An 18,924-nucleotide genomic window follows, 5' to 3' on the forward strand; every position below is an offset into this window, starting at 1 on the left:
CTTTTCCTGTGCAGAAGCTCTTTAGTTTAATTAGATCCCATTTGTCAATTATGGCTTTTGTTGCCATTGCTTTTGGTGTTTTAGACATGAAGTCCTTGCCCATGCCTATGTCCTGAATAGTGTTACCTAGGTTTTCTTCTAGGGTTTTTATGGTTTTAGGTCTAACATTTAAGTCTCTAATCCATCTTGAATTAATTTTCGTATACGGAGTAAGGAAAGGGTCCAGTTTCAGCTTTCTACTTATGGCTTGCCAATTTTCCCAGCACCATTTGTTAAATAGGGAATCCTTTCTCCATTTCTTGTTTTTGTCAGGTTTGTCAAAGATCAGATGGCTGTAGATGTGTGGTATTATTTCGGAGGGCTCTTTTCTGTTCCGTTGGTCTATATCTCTGTTTTGGTACCAGTACCATGCTGTTTTGGTTACTGTAGTCTTGTAGTATAGTTTGAAGTCAGGGAGCGTGATGCCTCCAGCTTTCTTCTTTTGGCTTAGGATTGTCTTGGTGATGCGGGCTCTTTTTTGGTTCCATATGAACTTTAAAGCAGTTTTTTCCAATTCTGTGAAGAAAGTCATGGGTAGCTTAATGGAGATGGCATTGAATCTATGAATTACCTTGGGCAATATGGCCATTTTCACAATATTGATTCTTCCTATCCGTGAGCATGGTATGTTCTTCCGTTTGTTTGTGTCCTCTTTTATTTCACTGAGCAGTGGTTTGTAGTTCTCCTTGAAGAGGTCCTTTACATCCCTTGTGAGTTGGATTCCTAGGTATTTTATTCTCTTTGAAGCTATTGTGAATGGGAGTTCATTCTTGATTTGGCTGTTTGTCTGTTACTGGTGTATAAGAGTGCTTGTGATTTTTCCACATTAATTTTGTATCCTGAGACTTTGCTGAAGTTTCTTATCAGCTTAAGGAGATATGGGGCTGAGATGATGGGGTTTTCTAAATATACAATCATGTCATCTGCAAACAGGGACAATTTGACTTCTTCTTTTCCTAACTGAATACCCTTGATTTTTTTCTCTTGCCTGATTGCCCTAGCCAGAACTTCCAACACTCTGTTGAACAGGAGTGGTGAGAGAGGGCATCGCTGTCTTGTGCCAGCTTTCAAGGGAATGCTTCCAGTTTTTGCCCATTCAGTATGATATTGTCTGTGGGTTTGTCATAAATAGTTCTTACTATTTTGAGATACGTTCCATCAATACCAAATTTATTGAGAGCTTTTAGCATGAAGGCTGTTGAATTTTGTCAAAGGCCTTTTCTGCATCTATTGAGATAATCATGTGGGTTTTGTCTTTGGTTCTGTTTATATGCTGGGTTCTGTTTATATGCTGGATTACATGTATTGATTTGTGTATGTTGAACCAGCCTTGCATCCCAGGGGTGAAGCCCACTTGATCATGGTGGATAAGCTTTTTGATGTGCTGCTGGATCCGGTGTGCCAGTATTTTATTGAGGATTTTTGCATTGATGTTCATCAGGGATATTGGTCTAAAATTCTCTTTTTTTGTTGTATCTCTGCCAGGCTTTGGTATCAAGATGATGTTGGCCTCGTAAAATGAGTTAGGGAGGATTTCCTCTTTTTCTATTGATTGGCATAGTTTCAGAAGGAATGGTACCAACTCCTCCTTGTACCTCTGGTAGAATTTGGCTGTGAATCCATCTGGTCCTGGACTTTGGTTGGTTGGTAGGCTATTAATTATTGCCTCAATTTCAGAGCCTGTTATTGGTCTATTCATGGATTCAACTTCTTCCTGGTTTAGTCTTGGGAGAGTGTAAGTGTTAGGAAATTATCAATTTCTTCTAGGTTTTCTAGTTTATTTGCATAGAGGTATTTATAATATTCTCTGATGGTAGTTTGTATTTCTGTTGGGTCGGTGGTGATATCCCCTTTATCATTTTTTATTGCATCTATTTGATTCTTCTCTCTTCTTTATTAGTCTTGCTAGCAGTCTATCAATTTTGTTGATCATTTCAAAAAACCAGCTCCTGAATTCATTGATTTTTTGAAGGGTTTTTTGTGTCTCTATCTCCTTCAGTTCTGCTCTGATCTTAGTTATTTCTTGCCTTCTTCTAGCTTTTGAATGTGTTTGCTCTTGCTTCTCTAGTTCTTCTAATTGTGATGTTAGGATGTCAATTTTAGGTCTTTCCTGCTTTCTCTTGTGGGCATTTAGTGCTATAAATTTCCCTCTACACACTGTTTTAAATGTGTACCAGAGATTCTGGTATGTTGTGTCTTTGTTCTCATTGGTTTCAAAGAACATCTTTATTTCTGCCTTCATTTCATTATGTACCCAGTAGTCATTCAGGAGCAGGTTGTTCAGTTTCCATGTATTTGAGCAGTTTTGATTGAGTTTCTTAGTCCTGAGTTCTAGTTTGATTGCACTGTGGTCTGAGAGACAGTTTGTTATAATTTCTGTTCTTTCACATTTGCTGAGAAGTGCTTTACTTCCAACTATGTGGTCAATTTTGAAATAAGCGCGATGTGGTGCTGAGAAGAATGTATATTCTGTTGATTTGGGGTGGAGAGTTCTGTAGATGTCTATTAGGTCTGCTTGGTCAGAGTTGAGTTCAATTCCTGGATATCCTCGTTAACTTTCTGTCCTGTTGATCTGTTTAATGTTGACAGTGGAGTGTTAAAGTCTCCCATTATTATTGTATGGGAGTCTAAGTCTCTTTGTAAGTCTCTAAGGACATACTTTATGAATCTGGGTGCTCCTGTATTGAGTGCATATATATTTAGGATAGTTAGCTCTTCCCGGTTAATTGATCCCTTTCTCATTATGTAATGGCCTTCTCTGTCTCTTTTGATCTTTGATAGTTTAAAGTGTGTTTTATCAGAGACCAGGATTGCAACCCCTGCTTTTTTGTTTTCCATTTGCTTGGTAGATCTTCCTCCATCCCTTTATTTTGAGCCTATGTGTGTCTCTGCATGTGAGATCGGTCTCCTGAATACAGCAAACTGATGGGTCTTGACTCTATCCAATTTGCCAGTCTTTGTCTTTTAATTGGACCGTTTAGTCCATTTACATTTAAGGTTAATATTGTTATGTGTGAACTTGATCGTATCATTATGATATTAGCTGGTTATTTTGCTCGTTAGTTGATGCGGCTTCTTCCTAGCATTGATGGACTTGACATTTTGGCATGTTTTTGCAGTGTCTAGTACCTGTTGTGCCTTTCCATGTTTAGTGCTTCCTTCAGGATCTCTTGTAGGGCAGGCCTGGTGGTGACAAAATCTCTAAGCATTTGTTTATCTGTAAAGGATTTTATTTCTCCTTCACTTATGAAACTTAGTTTGACTGGTATGAAATTCTGGGTTGAAAATTCTTTTCTTTAAGAATGTTGAATATTGGCCCCCACTTTCTTCTGGCTTGTAGAGTTTCTGCCGAGAGATCTGCTGTTGTTAGTCTGATGGGCTTCCCTTTGTTGGTAACCCGACCTTTCTCTCTGGCTGCCCTTAACATTTTTTCCTTCATTTCAACTTTGGTGAATCTGACAATTATGTGTCTTGGAGTTGGTCTTCTCGAGGAGTATCTTTGTGGTGTTCTCTGTATTTACTGAATTTGAATATTGGCCTGCCTTACTAGGTTGGGGAAGTCCTCCTGGATGATATCCTACAAAGTGTTTTCCAACTTGGTTCCATTTTCCCTGTCACTTTCAGGCACACCAATCAGACGTAGATTTGGTCTTTTCACATAATCCCCTATTTCTTGGAGGCTTTGTTCATTTATTTTTACTCTTTTTTCTCTACACTTCTCTTCTCGCTTCGTTTCATTCATTTGATCTTCAGTCACTGATACTCTTCCAGTTGATCGAGTCGGTTACTGAAGCTTGTGCATTTGTCACGTAGTTCTCGTGTTATGGTTTTCATCTCTATCAGTTCTTTTAAGGACTTCTCTATGTTGGTTATTCTAGTTAGCCATGCGTCACATCTTTTTTCAAGGTTTTTAGTTTCTTTGCACTGGTTACGTAGTTCCTCCTTTAGTTCTGAGAAGTTTGATCAACTGAAGGCTTCTTCTCTCAACTTGTCAAAGTCCTTCTCCGTCCAGCTTTGTTCCGTTGCTGTCGATGAGCTGCGTTCCTTTGGAGAGGGAGATGCGCTCTGATTTTTTGAATTTCCAGCTTTTCTGCACTGCTTTCCCCCATCTTTGTGGTTTTATCTGCCTTTGGTCTTTGATGATAGTGACGTAATGATGGGGTTTTTGTGTGGGTGTCCTTTCTGTTTGTTAGTTTTCCTTCTAACAGTCAGGACCCTCAGCTGCAGGTCTGTTGGAGTTTGCTTGAGGTCCACTCCAGACTGTGTTTGCCTGGGTGTCAGCAGTGGAGGCTGCAAAAGATAGATTATTGCTGAACAGTGAGTGTTGCTGTCTGATTCTTGCTCTGGAAGCTTCGTCTCAGGGGTGTACCCAGCCATGTGAGTTGTGAGGTGTTGGTCTGCACCTAGTGGGGGATGTCTCCCAGTTAGGCTACTCAGGGATCAGGGCCCCAGTTGAGCAGGCAGTATATCCATTCTCAGATCTCAACCTCCATGCTGGGAGAACCACTGCTGTCTTCAAAGCTGTCAGACAGGGACATTTACCTCTGCCGAGGTTTCTGCTGCTTTTTGTTTAACTATGCCCTGTCCTCAGAGGTGGAGTCTGCAGAGGCAGGCCGGCCTCCTTGAGCTGTGGTGGGCTCCACCCAGTTCAAGCTTCCTGGCGGCTCTGTTTACCTACTTAAGCCTCAGCAATGGTGGGCGCCCCTCCCCCAGCCTTGCTACTGCCTTGCAGTTAGAGCTCAGACTGCTGTGCTAGCAATGAGGGAGGCTCTGTGGGCATGAGACCTTCCCGACCAGGTGTGGGATATAATCTCCTGGTGTGCCGTTTGCTAAGACCCTTGGTAAAGTGCAGTATTAGGGTGGGAGTTACCCGATTTTCCAGGTGTTGTGTGTCTCAATTTCCTTTGGCTAAGAAAAGGAATTCCCTTCCCCCTTGCCCTTCCCAGGTGAGGTGATGCCTTGCCCTGCTTCAGCTCTCGCTGGTCGGGCTGCACCCGCGGACCAGCACCAACTGTCCAACATGCCCCAGTGAGATGAACCTGGTACCTCAGTTGAAAATGCAGAAATTACCCGTCTTCTGTGTCGCTCACACTGGGAACTGGAGGCTGGAGCTGTTCGTATTCGGCCATCTTGGGCGTGCCCCCACTGTTCTAATTTTGCATTTTTTTTTAGTGGGGTTTTGCCATGTTGGCCAGGCTGGTCTCCAACTCATGACCTCAGGTGATCCGCCCACCTTGGCCTCCCAAAGTGCTGGGATTACAGCTGTGAGCTACCATGCCTGGGTCTTTTATTAAAAAAAAAAAAATTATTATTTCAATAGTTTTCGAGGAACAAGTGGTGTTTTGTTGCATGGAAAAGTTCTTTAGTAGTGATTTTGGAGTTCACCAGAACAGTGTACACTGTACCCAATGTGTAGTCTTCTATGCCTCACCCCCTCCCAGCCTTCCTCCTTGAGTCCCCAAAGTCCATTGTATCCTTCTTATGCCTTTGCATCCTCATAGCTTAGCTTCCACTTGTAAGTGAAAACATGTGATGCTTGGTTTTACATTCCTGAGTTACTTCTCTTAGAATAATGGTTTCTCGTTCCATCCAGGTTGCTGCAAATGCCATTATTTTGTTCCTTTTTATGGCTGAGTAGTAGTAGTCCATGGTGTACATATATATATGTATGTACACACATATATACATATATGTATACACATATGTATGTATATATACACATATATACATATATGTATATATACACATATATGTGTATATGTGTATATATACACATATATGTGTATATATACACACACACATATATATATATCACATATGGACATTTAGGCTCGTTCCATATTTTCACAGTTGCAAAATGTGCTGCTATAAACATGTGTGCACCAGTGTCTTTTTCATATAATGACTTCTTTTCTTCTGACCCAGTAGTGAGATTGCTAAATCAAACCATAGTTCTACTTTTAGTTCTTTAAGGAATCTCTGTACTGTTTTCTTTAGTGGTTATACTAGTTTACATTCCCACTAGCAGTGTATAAGTGTTTGCTTTTCATCATATCCATGCCAACATCTATTATGTTTTGATTTTTAAAATAGGCTATTCTTGCAGGAGTACGGTGGTATCTCATTGTGGTTTTGATTTGCATTTCACTGATAATTATGCTGAGCATTTTTTCACATGTCTTTTGGCAATTTGTATACCTGCATTTAAGAATTGTCTATTCATGGCCTGTGCCCACTTTATGATGGGATTATTTGTTTTTTTATGGCTGATTTGAGTTCCTTGTAGATTCTGGATATTAGTCCTTTGTCAGATGCATAGTTTGTGAAGATTTTCTCCCACTCTCTGGGTTGTCTGTTTGCTGATTATTTCTTTTGCTTTGCAGAAGCTTTTTAGTTTAAGTAGGTCCCATCTATTTATTTTTTCTCTATCATATTTGCTTTTGGGTTCTTGATCATGAACCCTTTGTCTAAGCCAGTGTCTAGAAGAGTTTTTCCAATGGTCTAGAATTTTTATGGTTTCAGGTCTTAGATTTAAGTCTTTGGTTTATCTTGAATTGATTTTTGTGTAAGATGAGAGATGATTCTTCTACATGTGGCTTGCCTATTATGCCAGCACCATTTGTTGAATAGGGTGTCTTCCCCACTTTATGTTTTTGTTTGCTTTGTTGAAGATCAGTTGGCTGTAAGTATTTGGCTTTGTTTCTGGGTTCTCTATTCTGTTCCATTGGTCTGTGTGCCTGTGTTTATACCAGTACCATGCTTTTCTGGTAACTATAGCCTTGTAGTGTAGTTTGAAATGAAATAATATGGTGCCTCCAGATTTGTTTTTTTTGCTTAGTCTTGCTTTGGCTATGCAGGCTTTTTTGGTTCCATGTGAATTTTAAGATTTTTTTCCCCCTAGTTCTGTGAAGAATGATGGTGGTATTTTGATGGGAATTGCTTTAAATTTGTAGATTGCTTTTGGCATTATGGTCATTTTCACAATATTGATTCTACCCATCCATGAGCATGAGATGTGTTTCCATTTGTGTCATCTGTGATTTCTTTCAGCAGTGGTTTGTAGTTTTCCTTGTAGAAATTTTTCACCTCCTTGGTTAGATATGTTAATTTTTTGCACCTGTTGCAAAGGGATTGAGTTCTTGATTTGATTCTCAGCTTGGTCATTGTTGATGTATAGCAGTGCTGCTGATTTGTGTACATTGATTTTGTGTCCTGGAACTTTACTGACTCTAGTAAAAATGTCATAGATGGCTTTTATTACCTTGAGATATGTCCCTTCTATGCCAGTTTTGCTTATTGACTTGTGTATTTTTTTTTTTTTTTTTTTTGAGACGGAGTCTGGCTCTGTCGCCCAGGCTAGAGTGCAGTGGCCGGATCTCAGCTCACTGCAAGCCCCGCCCCCCGGGTTCATGCCATTCTCCTGCCTCAGCCTCCCGAGTAGCTGGGAGTACAGGCGCCCGCCACCTCGCCCAGCTAATTTTTTTTTTTTTTTTGTATTTTAGTAGAGACGGGGTTTCACCGTGTTAGCCAGGATGGTCTCGACTCGATCTCCTGACCTCGTGATCCGCCCGTCTCGGCCTCCCAAAGTGCTGGGATTACAGGCTTGAGCCACCGCGCCCGGCCTGACTTGTGTATGTTAAACCACCCCTGCATCCCTACTATGAAACCCACTTGATCATGATGTATTATCTTTTTGATATGCTGTTGGATTCGGTCAGCTGTTATTTTGTTAAGGATTTCTGCACCTGTGCTCATCAGGGATATTGGTCTGTAGTTTACTTTTGTTATATCCTTTCCTGGTTTTGGTATTAGGGTGATACTGGCTTCATAGAATGATTTAGGGAGGATTTTCTCTTTCTCTATCTTTTGGAATAGTTTAATAAGATTGGTACCAGTTCTTCTTTGAATGCTTGATAGAATTCAACTCTGAATTCGTCTGGTCCTGGACTTTTTGGTGGTGTTGTTGGCAGTTTTTAAAATTGTTGTTTCAGTCTCGCTACTTGTATTGTTCCATGCAGAGTTTTATTTCTTCTTGATTTAACCTAGGCAGGTTATGTATTTCCAGGAATGTATCCACCTCCTCTAGATTTTCTAGTATCTTTTTCCACCCCTTTACTTTATGTGAGTCTTTATGTGTTAGGTAAGTGTCTTGAAGACAGCAGATACTTGGTTGGTGTATTTTTAACCATTCCGCCATTCTGTATCTTTTAAGTGGAACATTTAGGCCATTTACATTCAACGTTAATGTTGAGATGTGAGGTACTATTTTATTCATTGTGTTAGTTGTTGCCTGAATACTTTTTTTTTCATTGTGTTCTTGTTTTATGGGCCCTGTGAGATTTATGATTTAAGGAGGGTGTATTTTCAGGTTTTGTTTCAAGATTTAGAACTCCTTTTAGCATTTCTTAGTTGTGCTGGCTTGGTAGTGGTGAATTCTCTCAGCATTTGTTTGTCTGAAAAAGACTTTATCTCTTCTTAATTTATGAAGCTTAACTTTGCTGGATACAAAACTCATGGCCAGCAATTATTTTGTTTGAGGAAGCTAAAGATAGGAACCCAATCTCTTCTGGCTTGTAGGGTTTCTGAGGAGAAATCGGCTGTTAATCTGATAAGTTTTCCTTTGTTGGTTACCTGATGCTTTTGCCTCTCAGCTCTTAAGATTCTTCCCTTTGTCTTCACTTGAGGTAATCTGATTACTGTGTGCCTGGGTGAAGATCTTTTTGCTATGAATTTCCCAGGTCGTCTTTGAGCTTTTTGTGTTTAGATTTCTAGATCTCTAGTGAGGCCAGGGAAGTTTTCCTCAGTTATTTTCTCAAATATGTTTTCCAGACTTTTAGATTTCTCTTCTTCCTCAAGAACACCGGTTATTCTTAGGTTTGGCTGTTTAGCATAATCTCAAATTTTTGGAGGCTTTGTTCATTTTTGTTTTTTGATTTTTTTTTAAATTTGTCTTTATTTGATTGGGTTAATTTTGTCACCCAGGCTGGAATGTGGTGGTGTGATCTTGGCTCACTGCAACCTCTGCCTCCTGGGCTGATTCAGCCTCCTTAGTAGCTGGGACTAGAGGTGTACACCACCATGTCCTATTAATTTTTCTTTCTTTTCTTTTTTTTTTTTTTTTTTTGGTAGAGATGGGGTTTCACCATGTTGCCCAGGCTGGTTTTGAACTGGGCTCAAGCAATCTGCCCACCTCAGTCTCCCAAAGTTCTGAGATTGTAGGCATCAGCCACCACATCTGACCCAGGGGCAAACCATTTTATTTCTCAGAATGCAGTCTTGTCAGGATGAGATTATTAGGACGAGTTTTAGGCCAGTGTTAAGCACACAGCAGACACTCAGTTTTTGTTAGTCCTTGCATGTGTATTAATACAGGAGTGTGTGGGTATGTGTGTATTTATAACATCTAATGTCTGCTTATTTTTCGTGAATTCTGAAGTTTTCTTTTTTTCTTTATACTAGAATGAAAGGAGCAGAACAAATACAGCTACCCTTTCCTTCTGATGGTCCCTGAAGCTGTGGATTCTCCAGGCTTATCTGCTCTGCCATTCCTCACTCACATGTTGTTCATTCGTGCTTTAACATATTTTTCTCACATTTATCCATAATGCCTGCCTTCTCTTTTCTTCTTCTGTCATTTCAGACTGCTCAGTAGTTAATCCCACAAAGGCTTTCCTAATTAAGCTGATATATTTGTGATCAGTTGATCAGTGCTTTCTATCTCATTGTAAATTTTGTGTGGTTACCTCTAGTTTGCCCATATTGTAAGTATAATTCATGCCTATGTGATATGCCTATTCTTGCTAACTAGATGAAAAGCTCCTTGAAGACCTGTATAGGCTTTTTATGGCTTCTCTACATATACCCTCCTAGGGGCACAGTACTGTATACATAATAGATGTTTGAATTTTTTTAATTTCCAGATAGTAAAGGTACTTCTATGTTTCCTGATTTTAGAAGGTTGCTAGTCTTAAGGACATGTGAATGCTGAGTCCTACCCAGAGAACATAAGAGGCCTGTTTGGCTTATCAGGAACCTCTGGCTCACTATTCTGAATATTTTGTTCTTTGCCAGCTTCGTAATAAACACTTACTCTTTTATTCTTCCCTGCTTTATTTGTGATTTACTTTGAAATTGAAATACCACACTGTAGTCTCTGTTTTATAAATTCACATTATATGTTTCTGTACACTGGTTACTTATCTACTTTTTATTTGTGTCATTATCTCTGCTGTTGGACTGCAAACTGGTGAATAGTAGCTATTTCTATTAGGATACTATCAGTTGCAACTAACAGAAAACTACCTCAGGCTTAAATTGTATAGGGGATGTGTTAACTTACATGTAACTGAAAGATCCAGAAGTGGTACAGACTACAAGCACGGTTTAATCAGGGCTTTTACATCATTTGTTTGCTGTTCTCCTTTTTGTATCAGCTTTTTCCTTATTCCGGCTTTCTTCTGAGTCCCAAAATGACTTAAGAATAAGATGCTGGCCGGATGCATTGGCTCACGCCCGTAATCCCAGCACTTTGGGAGGCCGAGGTGGGCAGATCATGAGGTTAGGAGATCGAGACCATCCTGGCTAACGTGGTGAAACCCTGTCTTTGCTAAAAATACAAAACATTAGCCCGGCATGGTGGTGGGCGCCTGTAGTCGCAGCTACTCAGGAGGCTGAGGCAGGAGAATGGTGTGAACCGGGGATGCGGAGCTTGTAGTGAGCAGAGATTGCTCCACTGCACTCCAGCCTGGATGACAGAGCAAGACTCTGTCTCAAAAAAAAAAAAAAAAAAAAAAGAATAAAATGCTTTCTCAGGCACAGTTTGGGGAATGTGGGAGCCTCCCTGACAATCATGGAACAATTGTTTTACCCGGGTTCTGATTGGTCATTACCACATCCAGTCACTGTGGTGAAGGAGAATGACCTGAGTCAAATGCCTGTCACTAAGTTCATCTGGGGGTTGGAGAGAGGGTTGCAGAGAGTCAGCCCCACCCAGTCCACGTGGTTGCTACACATGGGAAGAAGTAGAATGACTGACTACAGTATTCATGAAAACAGGATGGTTTCATATTTATTTATATCTCAACTGGTTCCCAAAAGTATTATATACATAGAACATATATCACAATATGCCTGTTTCCTCATTTCATCTAAGAGAGATGGAAGGTTCTGTCAGGGAAAGTTTAAAAATAGGAATAAGATGATTAATGTGAGATAAATCAGAAATATTTAATAAGGACCTCAATGAAGCTGAAAAAACAGAACCAGTGAAGTAGAGCCATAAGGAAGAAGTACTTGGTGAAAATGAGGCATTAGAAATGAGTGCTGAATAAGCTACAGTTAAGAAGTTACTCTGATACCTAGTTCACTACTCAGAACTTAGTAGTAGCAGTGCCTTTGCTCTCACAAGAGTGATTGAATAGGCTGTTCTCAGACATTTTCTATAATACCTCCATTATTTTAGTCCCTAAAATGAGACTAAATGAGATGCCCTGTTAGAAATGTGATCTTTTGTTTCTTTGAAATACAGTTTCACACTGTCACCCAGGCTCTAGTGCAGGGGCATGATCTCAGCTCACTGCAACCTCTGTCTCCCGGCTTCAAGCAATTCTCCTGCCTCAGCCTCCCAAGTAGCTGGGATCACAGGCGTACGCCACCATGCCCGGCTAATTTTTGTATTATTAATAGAGACAGAGTTTCAACGTGTTGGCCAAGCTGGTCTCAAACACCTGACCTCAAGTGATTCGCCCTCCTCAGCATCCCGAAGTGCTGGGATTACAGGTGTGAGCCACTGCACCCGGCCAGAAATGTGTTGTGTTTTAAATCTCTCTTAGCAAATCCAAGCAGTAATGCTGTACAAGTGTCGTTAGTCTTAAGCTTTATATGTATTTCAGACTTTGCTTGTCTTTCTCTGCTTATTTTTAAAATATCCAAAGATACTTCATTAGTTACCACAGGTTGAGTATCCCAATACAAACTGCTCTAAAATCTGAAACACTTTGAGCACTGATGTGATTCTCAGAAGAAGTGTTAATTGGAGGATTTTGGATTTTCAGGTTTAGGGATGCTCAGCCCTTAAGTATGTTATACAAGTATTCCAAAATCAGAAACACTTCTGGTCCGAAGCATTTCGGATAAGGGATACTCAAACGTGTAGTGAGTTTTGTTATAAAATTTATTTGCAACTCAGACTGGGGAAAACTTTGTTTGTGCCAAAGTGTTTTAATAACTCTTCTCACATAATTGAATGATATTTTTCCCCCAGGGAATGGATTTGTAAACTCAAGAGCTTCTCCAAATTTGATTGGAACTACTGGTGCAAATAGTTTAGGCAAAGTCATGCCTACGAAGTCTCCCCCTCCACCAGGTGGTGGTAATCTTGGAATGAACAGTAGAAAACCAGATCTTCGAGTTGTCATCCCCCCTTCAAGCAAGGGCATGATGCCTCCACTAGTAAGTTGAACCTTTCTTCAACTTCATTCTTTAAAACATGTATTTTATACATAGTCAGTCTGTAGCTTCCTTTGGAATTTTCTGTGCCACCATAGAATCTACACCTATTCCTAACAAATATTTCCATTCGAAATTAGTATTTGAAGAGACAAGTCTATTTCAAATACACAAAAATCAGATTATGGAAATTTGCTTAACGGTTATTTAAAATTAAAGCTAAATATGAACATGGTTGGAACTGGAGGTTATTAAGTGAAATAAGCCAGGCACAGAAAGATAGATACTGCATGATCTCACTCATATGTGAGTGAGACCTAACAAAATTGATCTTGTAGAGACAGAAAATAGAATGATAGCAGAGGCTGGGAAGGGTGTGTGGGTGGGAGATGGGATGAAGAGAGGTTGATTCGTGGGTAAAAACATACACTTAGATACAACAAATATACCCCTGTATTTGATAGGAGAGAAGAGTGACTATAGTTAGCAACATTGCAGATGGAGTATATTTCTGAGTAGCTAGAAGAGAGGACTTGAAATGTTCCCAACAAATAGAAAGTATAAATATTCAAGGTAATAGATACCCCAAATACCCTGACTTTGATCATTACACATTCTATGAATGTAACAAATATTCACATGTACCCCATTAATATGTAACACTTTTAGAGATTATTATGTTTAATTTTAATTTTACCAGGCTAGAAATATTAAACATGAGTTATTTATTCGCTGTACTTTGTATACTTTCATTAATCAATTAAACATGCTTTTCTGTGAGAGAAGCACTAAACTATTAGTTAGAAAATTCTGCATACCAGGCAGGGTACAGTGGCTTACATCTGTAATCCCAGCACTTTGGGATGCCAGGGTGGGCGGATCACCTGAGGTCAGGAGTTCAAGACCAGCCTAGGCAACATTGTGAAACCCCATCTCTACTAAAAATACAAAAATTAGCTGGGTGTGGTGGTGTGTGCCTGTAATCCCAGCTACTCAGGAGGCTGAGGTAGGAGAATCACTTGAACCCAGGAGGTGGAGATTGCAGTAAGCCGAGATCATACCACTGCACTCCAGCCTGGGTGACAGAGCAAGACACTGTTTCAAAAAAAAAAAAAATTCTGCATACCACAGAACTATTGTAGGATAGGGAAGAATGCACACAAACTTGAGTGAGTTATTCTCCAATTAATTTTATTTGCTTATTCTCAAATAACCTTTCTATTTAACTGTATAAAGAATGCAGGTAGCCTCTATTCCACTCCTTGATGACGGCTTTAGGGTTCTGGTCTCATTTGTTTTTGAGTCTTAAGTCTGTTTATAAAGAACAGGACAATATATTTATCCCCCTTAGCCTCTTGTAGAAAAAAAACTGGAATGTATAATCAAGTTTTAAAATCTCTTAGTTTAGTAACTGTTTGACTGCTAGCATACTAAATGATATGCCAGGTGTTCTCTCTACTGAGCAGTTGCTAAACTCACCATTAGAGTTTTTGCTAAGTGAAAGTGATGCTATCAGGCTTAGATAATAATTCCACATTGGTATAATGCTTTATAGATTCTAAAACACCTTCATGTGTATACTGTCTCATTTAATTCTCAGTTAGCTTGTGATCATTGCAAGGTAAAGATTAGGAAACTGAGTTAAAGGTTATTACTTGTCCAAGATAGTTCAAAATAGAGCCAGGACCAAATCTCTTTAAGTCTTATAGTCCAGGTCAAAAAACAAGTACTTTTTTATTTGGTGATACAGAAGTCTGGAAACAGTCACTCCCAGCCTTACAATTAAAAAAACTTGGATATACAGAAAGTTCATAGTTTTCCTTGAACTCATTATAGTGCTGAGATTTCAGGGCAACCAACTGGCCCGGATGCTCCAGAGTCAAAGATACTGTGAGGAGAGATGACATTTGAGCATTAGGCAAGACACAGATAGTAAGAGTTAAGCTAGGGTGATTGGTGAATTGCTGGAGACCAGGTGTACACTGACAGAACTGTGTGAAACTCCTGGGGGCCGCAGTATAAAACAGGGTGAGTCTGTGTTCTCTTGTAGACTTTTTTCTCCATGAATCCCGTGGGGTGCTCAGAAGCTCCTGCAAAGGTCTTGCTGTGGTACACAACTGGGAGAGGGGAAGAGTAGCTCTACACTAGGGGCAAAAAGTTTTGCCTGGATCTTTTTGTCTTCTTTCTCTAATATGGAACAAAAGCTTTAATCTCTAAGACGACGAACAACAAACATTATCACTCTTAGGGCACTGTTGAAATCCTGTTTAATGGAAAAGGCAAAATATCTTCAGCCAGTGGTGAAGGAACAGGAAGACATGCTCGGTATGGAGCAACGCCAGGAGAGTGGCAGGATGACTGAGAAGGCCACAGCCTGAGGCACAACAAGAGAGGGGATGACTTAAAGCTGAGAGTGGAGCAGTCACTAGGGGAAAATCTGGCATGCAGATAGATCCCCATCCCCAGAGGGATATGAAGCTTGTGGTAGGTGCCCTGATGGTAACCAGAGCAACAGTAAGGCTCAAACCTGGCCCAGCTTCTAATGAAATTAACTCGAGTCTTGCACTAATAGCTTAACAGGAGGGAAAAACCTGTAGGTCTATTAGTAGGAATTACCCATGCTGAAATACAAAGAGAAGAGTGAAAACAAGACAAAAAACCGAATGAAGTATCCAAGAGCTATGCGCCATTATCAAATGGCATAACATATTTATAATTGGACTTCCAAAAAGACAAGAGAGAACAGATTAGGAGTAATATTTTAAAAAATAACCAGTACCAAGCAGGATAAATACGACTGCCAACACACACACACATGCATACGCACACACACTCTCACTCTCAGACTGCTAAAAGCAAAAGATCAAGAGAATAATCTTAGAGAAGAGATATATTGTATACAGAAAAACAAGGATTAGTACCGTACTTTTTTCTTCACAAACTAAACTATGCAAGCAAGAAAAGGGGAGTAACATTTAACGTGCTGAAATTTTTAAAAAATTCCTCTCACCCCAAAATTCTCTACTCACCAAAAATATCTTTGAGAAATGACGATTTCCTCAAACAAAAGTCGGGGGAATTTATTGCCAGCAGACCTGCTCTACAAAAAATGTTAAAGGACTCTGATCCCAGCAAAAACTTAAGTCTACACAAAGACCTGAACAGTGGAAATGCAATAAATGAAGACAAATAAAATCTGGTTTTCCCTACATTTTATAAACGTTTTATTTTTAGAACAATTTTAGATTTATAGAAAGATTGCAAAGATAGTACAGAAAGTTTTCATATACCCCACACATAGTTTTTTTCTGTCATTAACATTAGTATGGTATATTTGTCACCACTATTGAACCAGTACTGATATGTTGTTATTAACTGAAATTCGCACTTTATTCAGATTTATTTATTTTTAACCTTGTGTCTTTTTCTATTCTAGGATCCAATCCAGGATACCACATTACATTTAGCAATCATGTCTCTTTAGCCTCCTCTTGACTGTGAGAGTTTCTAAGACTTTCCTTGCTTTAATGACCTTGACAGTTTTGAGGAGTACTAGTCAGGTATTTTTATAGAATGTCTCTTAGTTAAGATTTGTCTGATGTTTTTCTCATGCTTAGCCTGTGGTTGTTGGTTTGAGGGAGGTAGGCCATAGAATTAAGATGCCATTTTCGTCACATCGTATCAAGAGTGCCTACTACATTTATTATCCCTTATCTGAAATACTCAGGACCAGAAGTATTCCAGATTTCAGATTTTTTCAGGTTTTGGAATATTTCCCTTATACTAATAAGTAGAGCATCCCAAATCCAAAAATCTGAAATCCAAAATGATCCAATGAGTACACGTTGGTGCTCAACAGGTTTTGGATCTTGGAGCATTTCAGATTTCAGATTTTCAGATTTGGGATGACCAGCCTGTATCGTCATAACTATTGCTGATGTTAATTTGGTCACTTGGCTGATGTTTAACAGGTGTTTAACAGGTTTCTTTTCTGTAAAGTTACTCTTCTGCTTTTCATACTATAGCCTTTGGGTAGGAAATTACCATGTTCAGCCCACACTTTTAAGGAGTGGGGAGTTTTCTTAAGAGAAGGATATCTACATAAGTTATTTGGAATTCTTCTGCACAGGAGATGTATCTCTTCTCTCTCATTTATTCAACCATTTATTTCTATCAATATGGACTCGTGGGCATTTATTTTAATACTTTGGTTTATAATGCAGTACCACGTTTTTCTGTTGCTTTGTTCTAGCTTCAGCTTTTGAGGGCTGTCTGCTTGATTCCTGTGTCCCTTTAATATATCCTTATTTTTGTGGGTTTTTATTTATTTATTTTTTTATTTTTTAGGGGAAATGGGTGCTTTTTTATTTTCTGGCACTATAATATGTTCTAGGCTGATCTTGTGTGTTTTCTGCACCAGTCCTAGAATCAGGCATTTCTCCAAGGAACATTAATTTATTTATATGGAGTATAAAAGAAACCACGATCCAAGTGCTTTCCCGCTTTTTAATTGCTCCAAAAGGTATCTGACTATATAAGGCAAAAATAGTAACAGTGTATTTTGTTTCTGTAGCACATGTCAAAATAAAATATATGACAATAAAAGATGGGAGGGAGGAATTGACTCTACATGATGTAAATATTATTTGAAGAAGAACTCAAGGTGATTAAAGATATATATTGTAAACCCTAGTGCAGATACAGAAGAAAATTTAAAAGAAGTCATTCTATTGACTTTAAATAAGTCAATAGAAGAGATAAAATAGAAATATAAAAAATGCTCTACTAAGTAGCCCAAGAAATGGACGAAAAGAAGACAAACAAAAAGCAACATAAAGGTAGCTTTTAATTCAGTCATATAAATAATCACATTGAATGTGATGAGAACACATCAGTTAAAAGATCATCAGATTTGTGGTTTTTTTGTTTTTTTTTTTTTCTTAAAAAGTTCTGTGGTGACTCATGCCTGTAATCCCAGCACTTTGGGAGGCTGAGGCAGGCAGATCACCTGAAGTTGGGAGTTCGAGACCAGCCTGACCAACATGGAGAAACCCCGTCTCTACTAAAAATACAAAATTAGCTGGGCATGGTGGTGCATGCCTGTAATCCCAGCTACTTGGGAGGTTGAGGCAGGAGAATCTCTTGAACCCTGGAGGCAGAGGTTGCAGTGAGCCAAGATTGTGCCATTGCACTCCAGCCTGAGCAATAAGAGTGAAACTCCGTCTCAAGAAAAAAAAAACAAAATTGCTGCCTACAAGAAATCCACTTTAAATATAAAGACATAGGTAAAAGAAGGGAGAAAATTTACTGTTGCAAACACCAAAACGAAAGGTAAAGCAGACCTATTAATTTCAGACAATGTAGGCTTCACAACAAGGAAAACTATCAGCAATAAAGAGGGATGTGACCTAGTCCACTTTCCAAGAAATAACTGTCTTTAATGTTTATGCATCTAACAACAACCTTCAAAATACATAAAGTGAAGACTGATAGAACTAAAAGGTGAGTAGAAAAATCCACAATTGTAGTTGGGGATTTCAACATCCCTCTCAGTAACTGATAGAACAAGTAGGCAGAAAAATCAGTAAGGGTCTAGATGATCTGAGCAACACTTGACCAACATGACCTAAGAGACATTTATAGAACATGTCAGTCAACAACAGCAGAACACACATTTTTCACAAGAGCACATGGAACATTCACCAAGATAGACTATATCCTATGCCAGGAAACAAACTGGCAAGTTTCAGTGAATTGAAATCATACATGTTATATTCTCTGGCCAAAAGGAAATCAAACTAGAAGTCAATAACAGAAAGTAGGAAAATGGCCATATATTTAGACATTAAACAATATACTTTAACCCAAGGACCAGAGAAGAAATCTCAAAGGAAATTTAAAAATACGTATAGCTGAATGAAAATGAAAATACAGCATCAAAATTTTGAGGCCCAACTAGAGTAGTGATGAGGGGAGATTTATAGCAACAAATGCCTATATTTGAAACGAGGGATCCCAAATCAGTAATCTAAGCTTTTACTTTAAGAAACAAAAAAGAAGAGCAAACTTAACCCAAATCAAGCAGAAGAAAGGAAAAAGAGCAGCAATTAATGAATTTAAAACAGGAAAACAAAAGCAAACCAAAAACTTTGTTTTAAAAAAAAAGAGGTAATAGAATTGATAAACCTCTATCCAAGCTGACCAATGGAAAAGAGAAGACCCAGGTAGGTTATCAGTATCAAGAATATGAACAGATACATTACCCAAAAGACACTGAAAGAATACTGTAAGCGTCTCTGTTCTAATAGATTTAATAGCTTAGATGAAATGGGCAAATTCTGGGAAAGATACAAACTACCAAGGAACTACTAAACTCATTCAAGAAGAAATAGTTAACTTGAATAGTAACTATTTTAAAAACAGAATTCCTAGTTTAAA

The 18,924-nt window shown here is 38.9% G+C and overlaps 1 protein-coding gene across 13 annotated transcripts in view; it reads left to right on the forward strand.

Moving 5' to 3' along the window:
* The window catches only part of MEF2A (myocyte enhancer factor 2A), a 160,900-nt gene that overhangs the window by 122,252 nt on the left and 19,724 nt on the right, over nucleotides 1-18,924 (forward strand). For all 13 annotated transcript variants that reach the window (XM_077938236.1, XM_077938238.1, XM_077938233.1 and 10 more), the window contains 1 exon segment: nucleotides 12,302-12,489. In XM_077938236.1, the coding sequence (XP_077794362.1) occupies nucleotides 12,302-12,489 (188 nt within the window).

Source organism: Macaca mulatta, chromosome 7, assembly GCF_049350105.2.
Source record: "Macaca mulatta isolate MMU2019108-1 chromosome 7, T2T-MMU8v2.0, whole genome shotgun sequence".
Lineage (NCBI taxonomy): Eukaryota > Metazoa > Chordata > Mammalia > Primates > Cercopithecidae > Macaca > Macaca mulatta.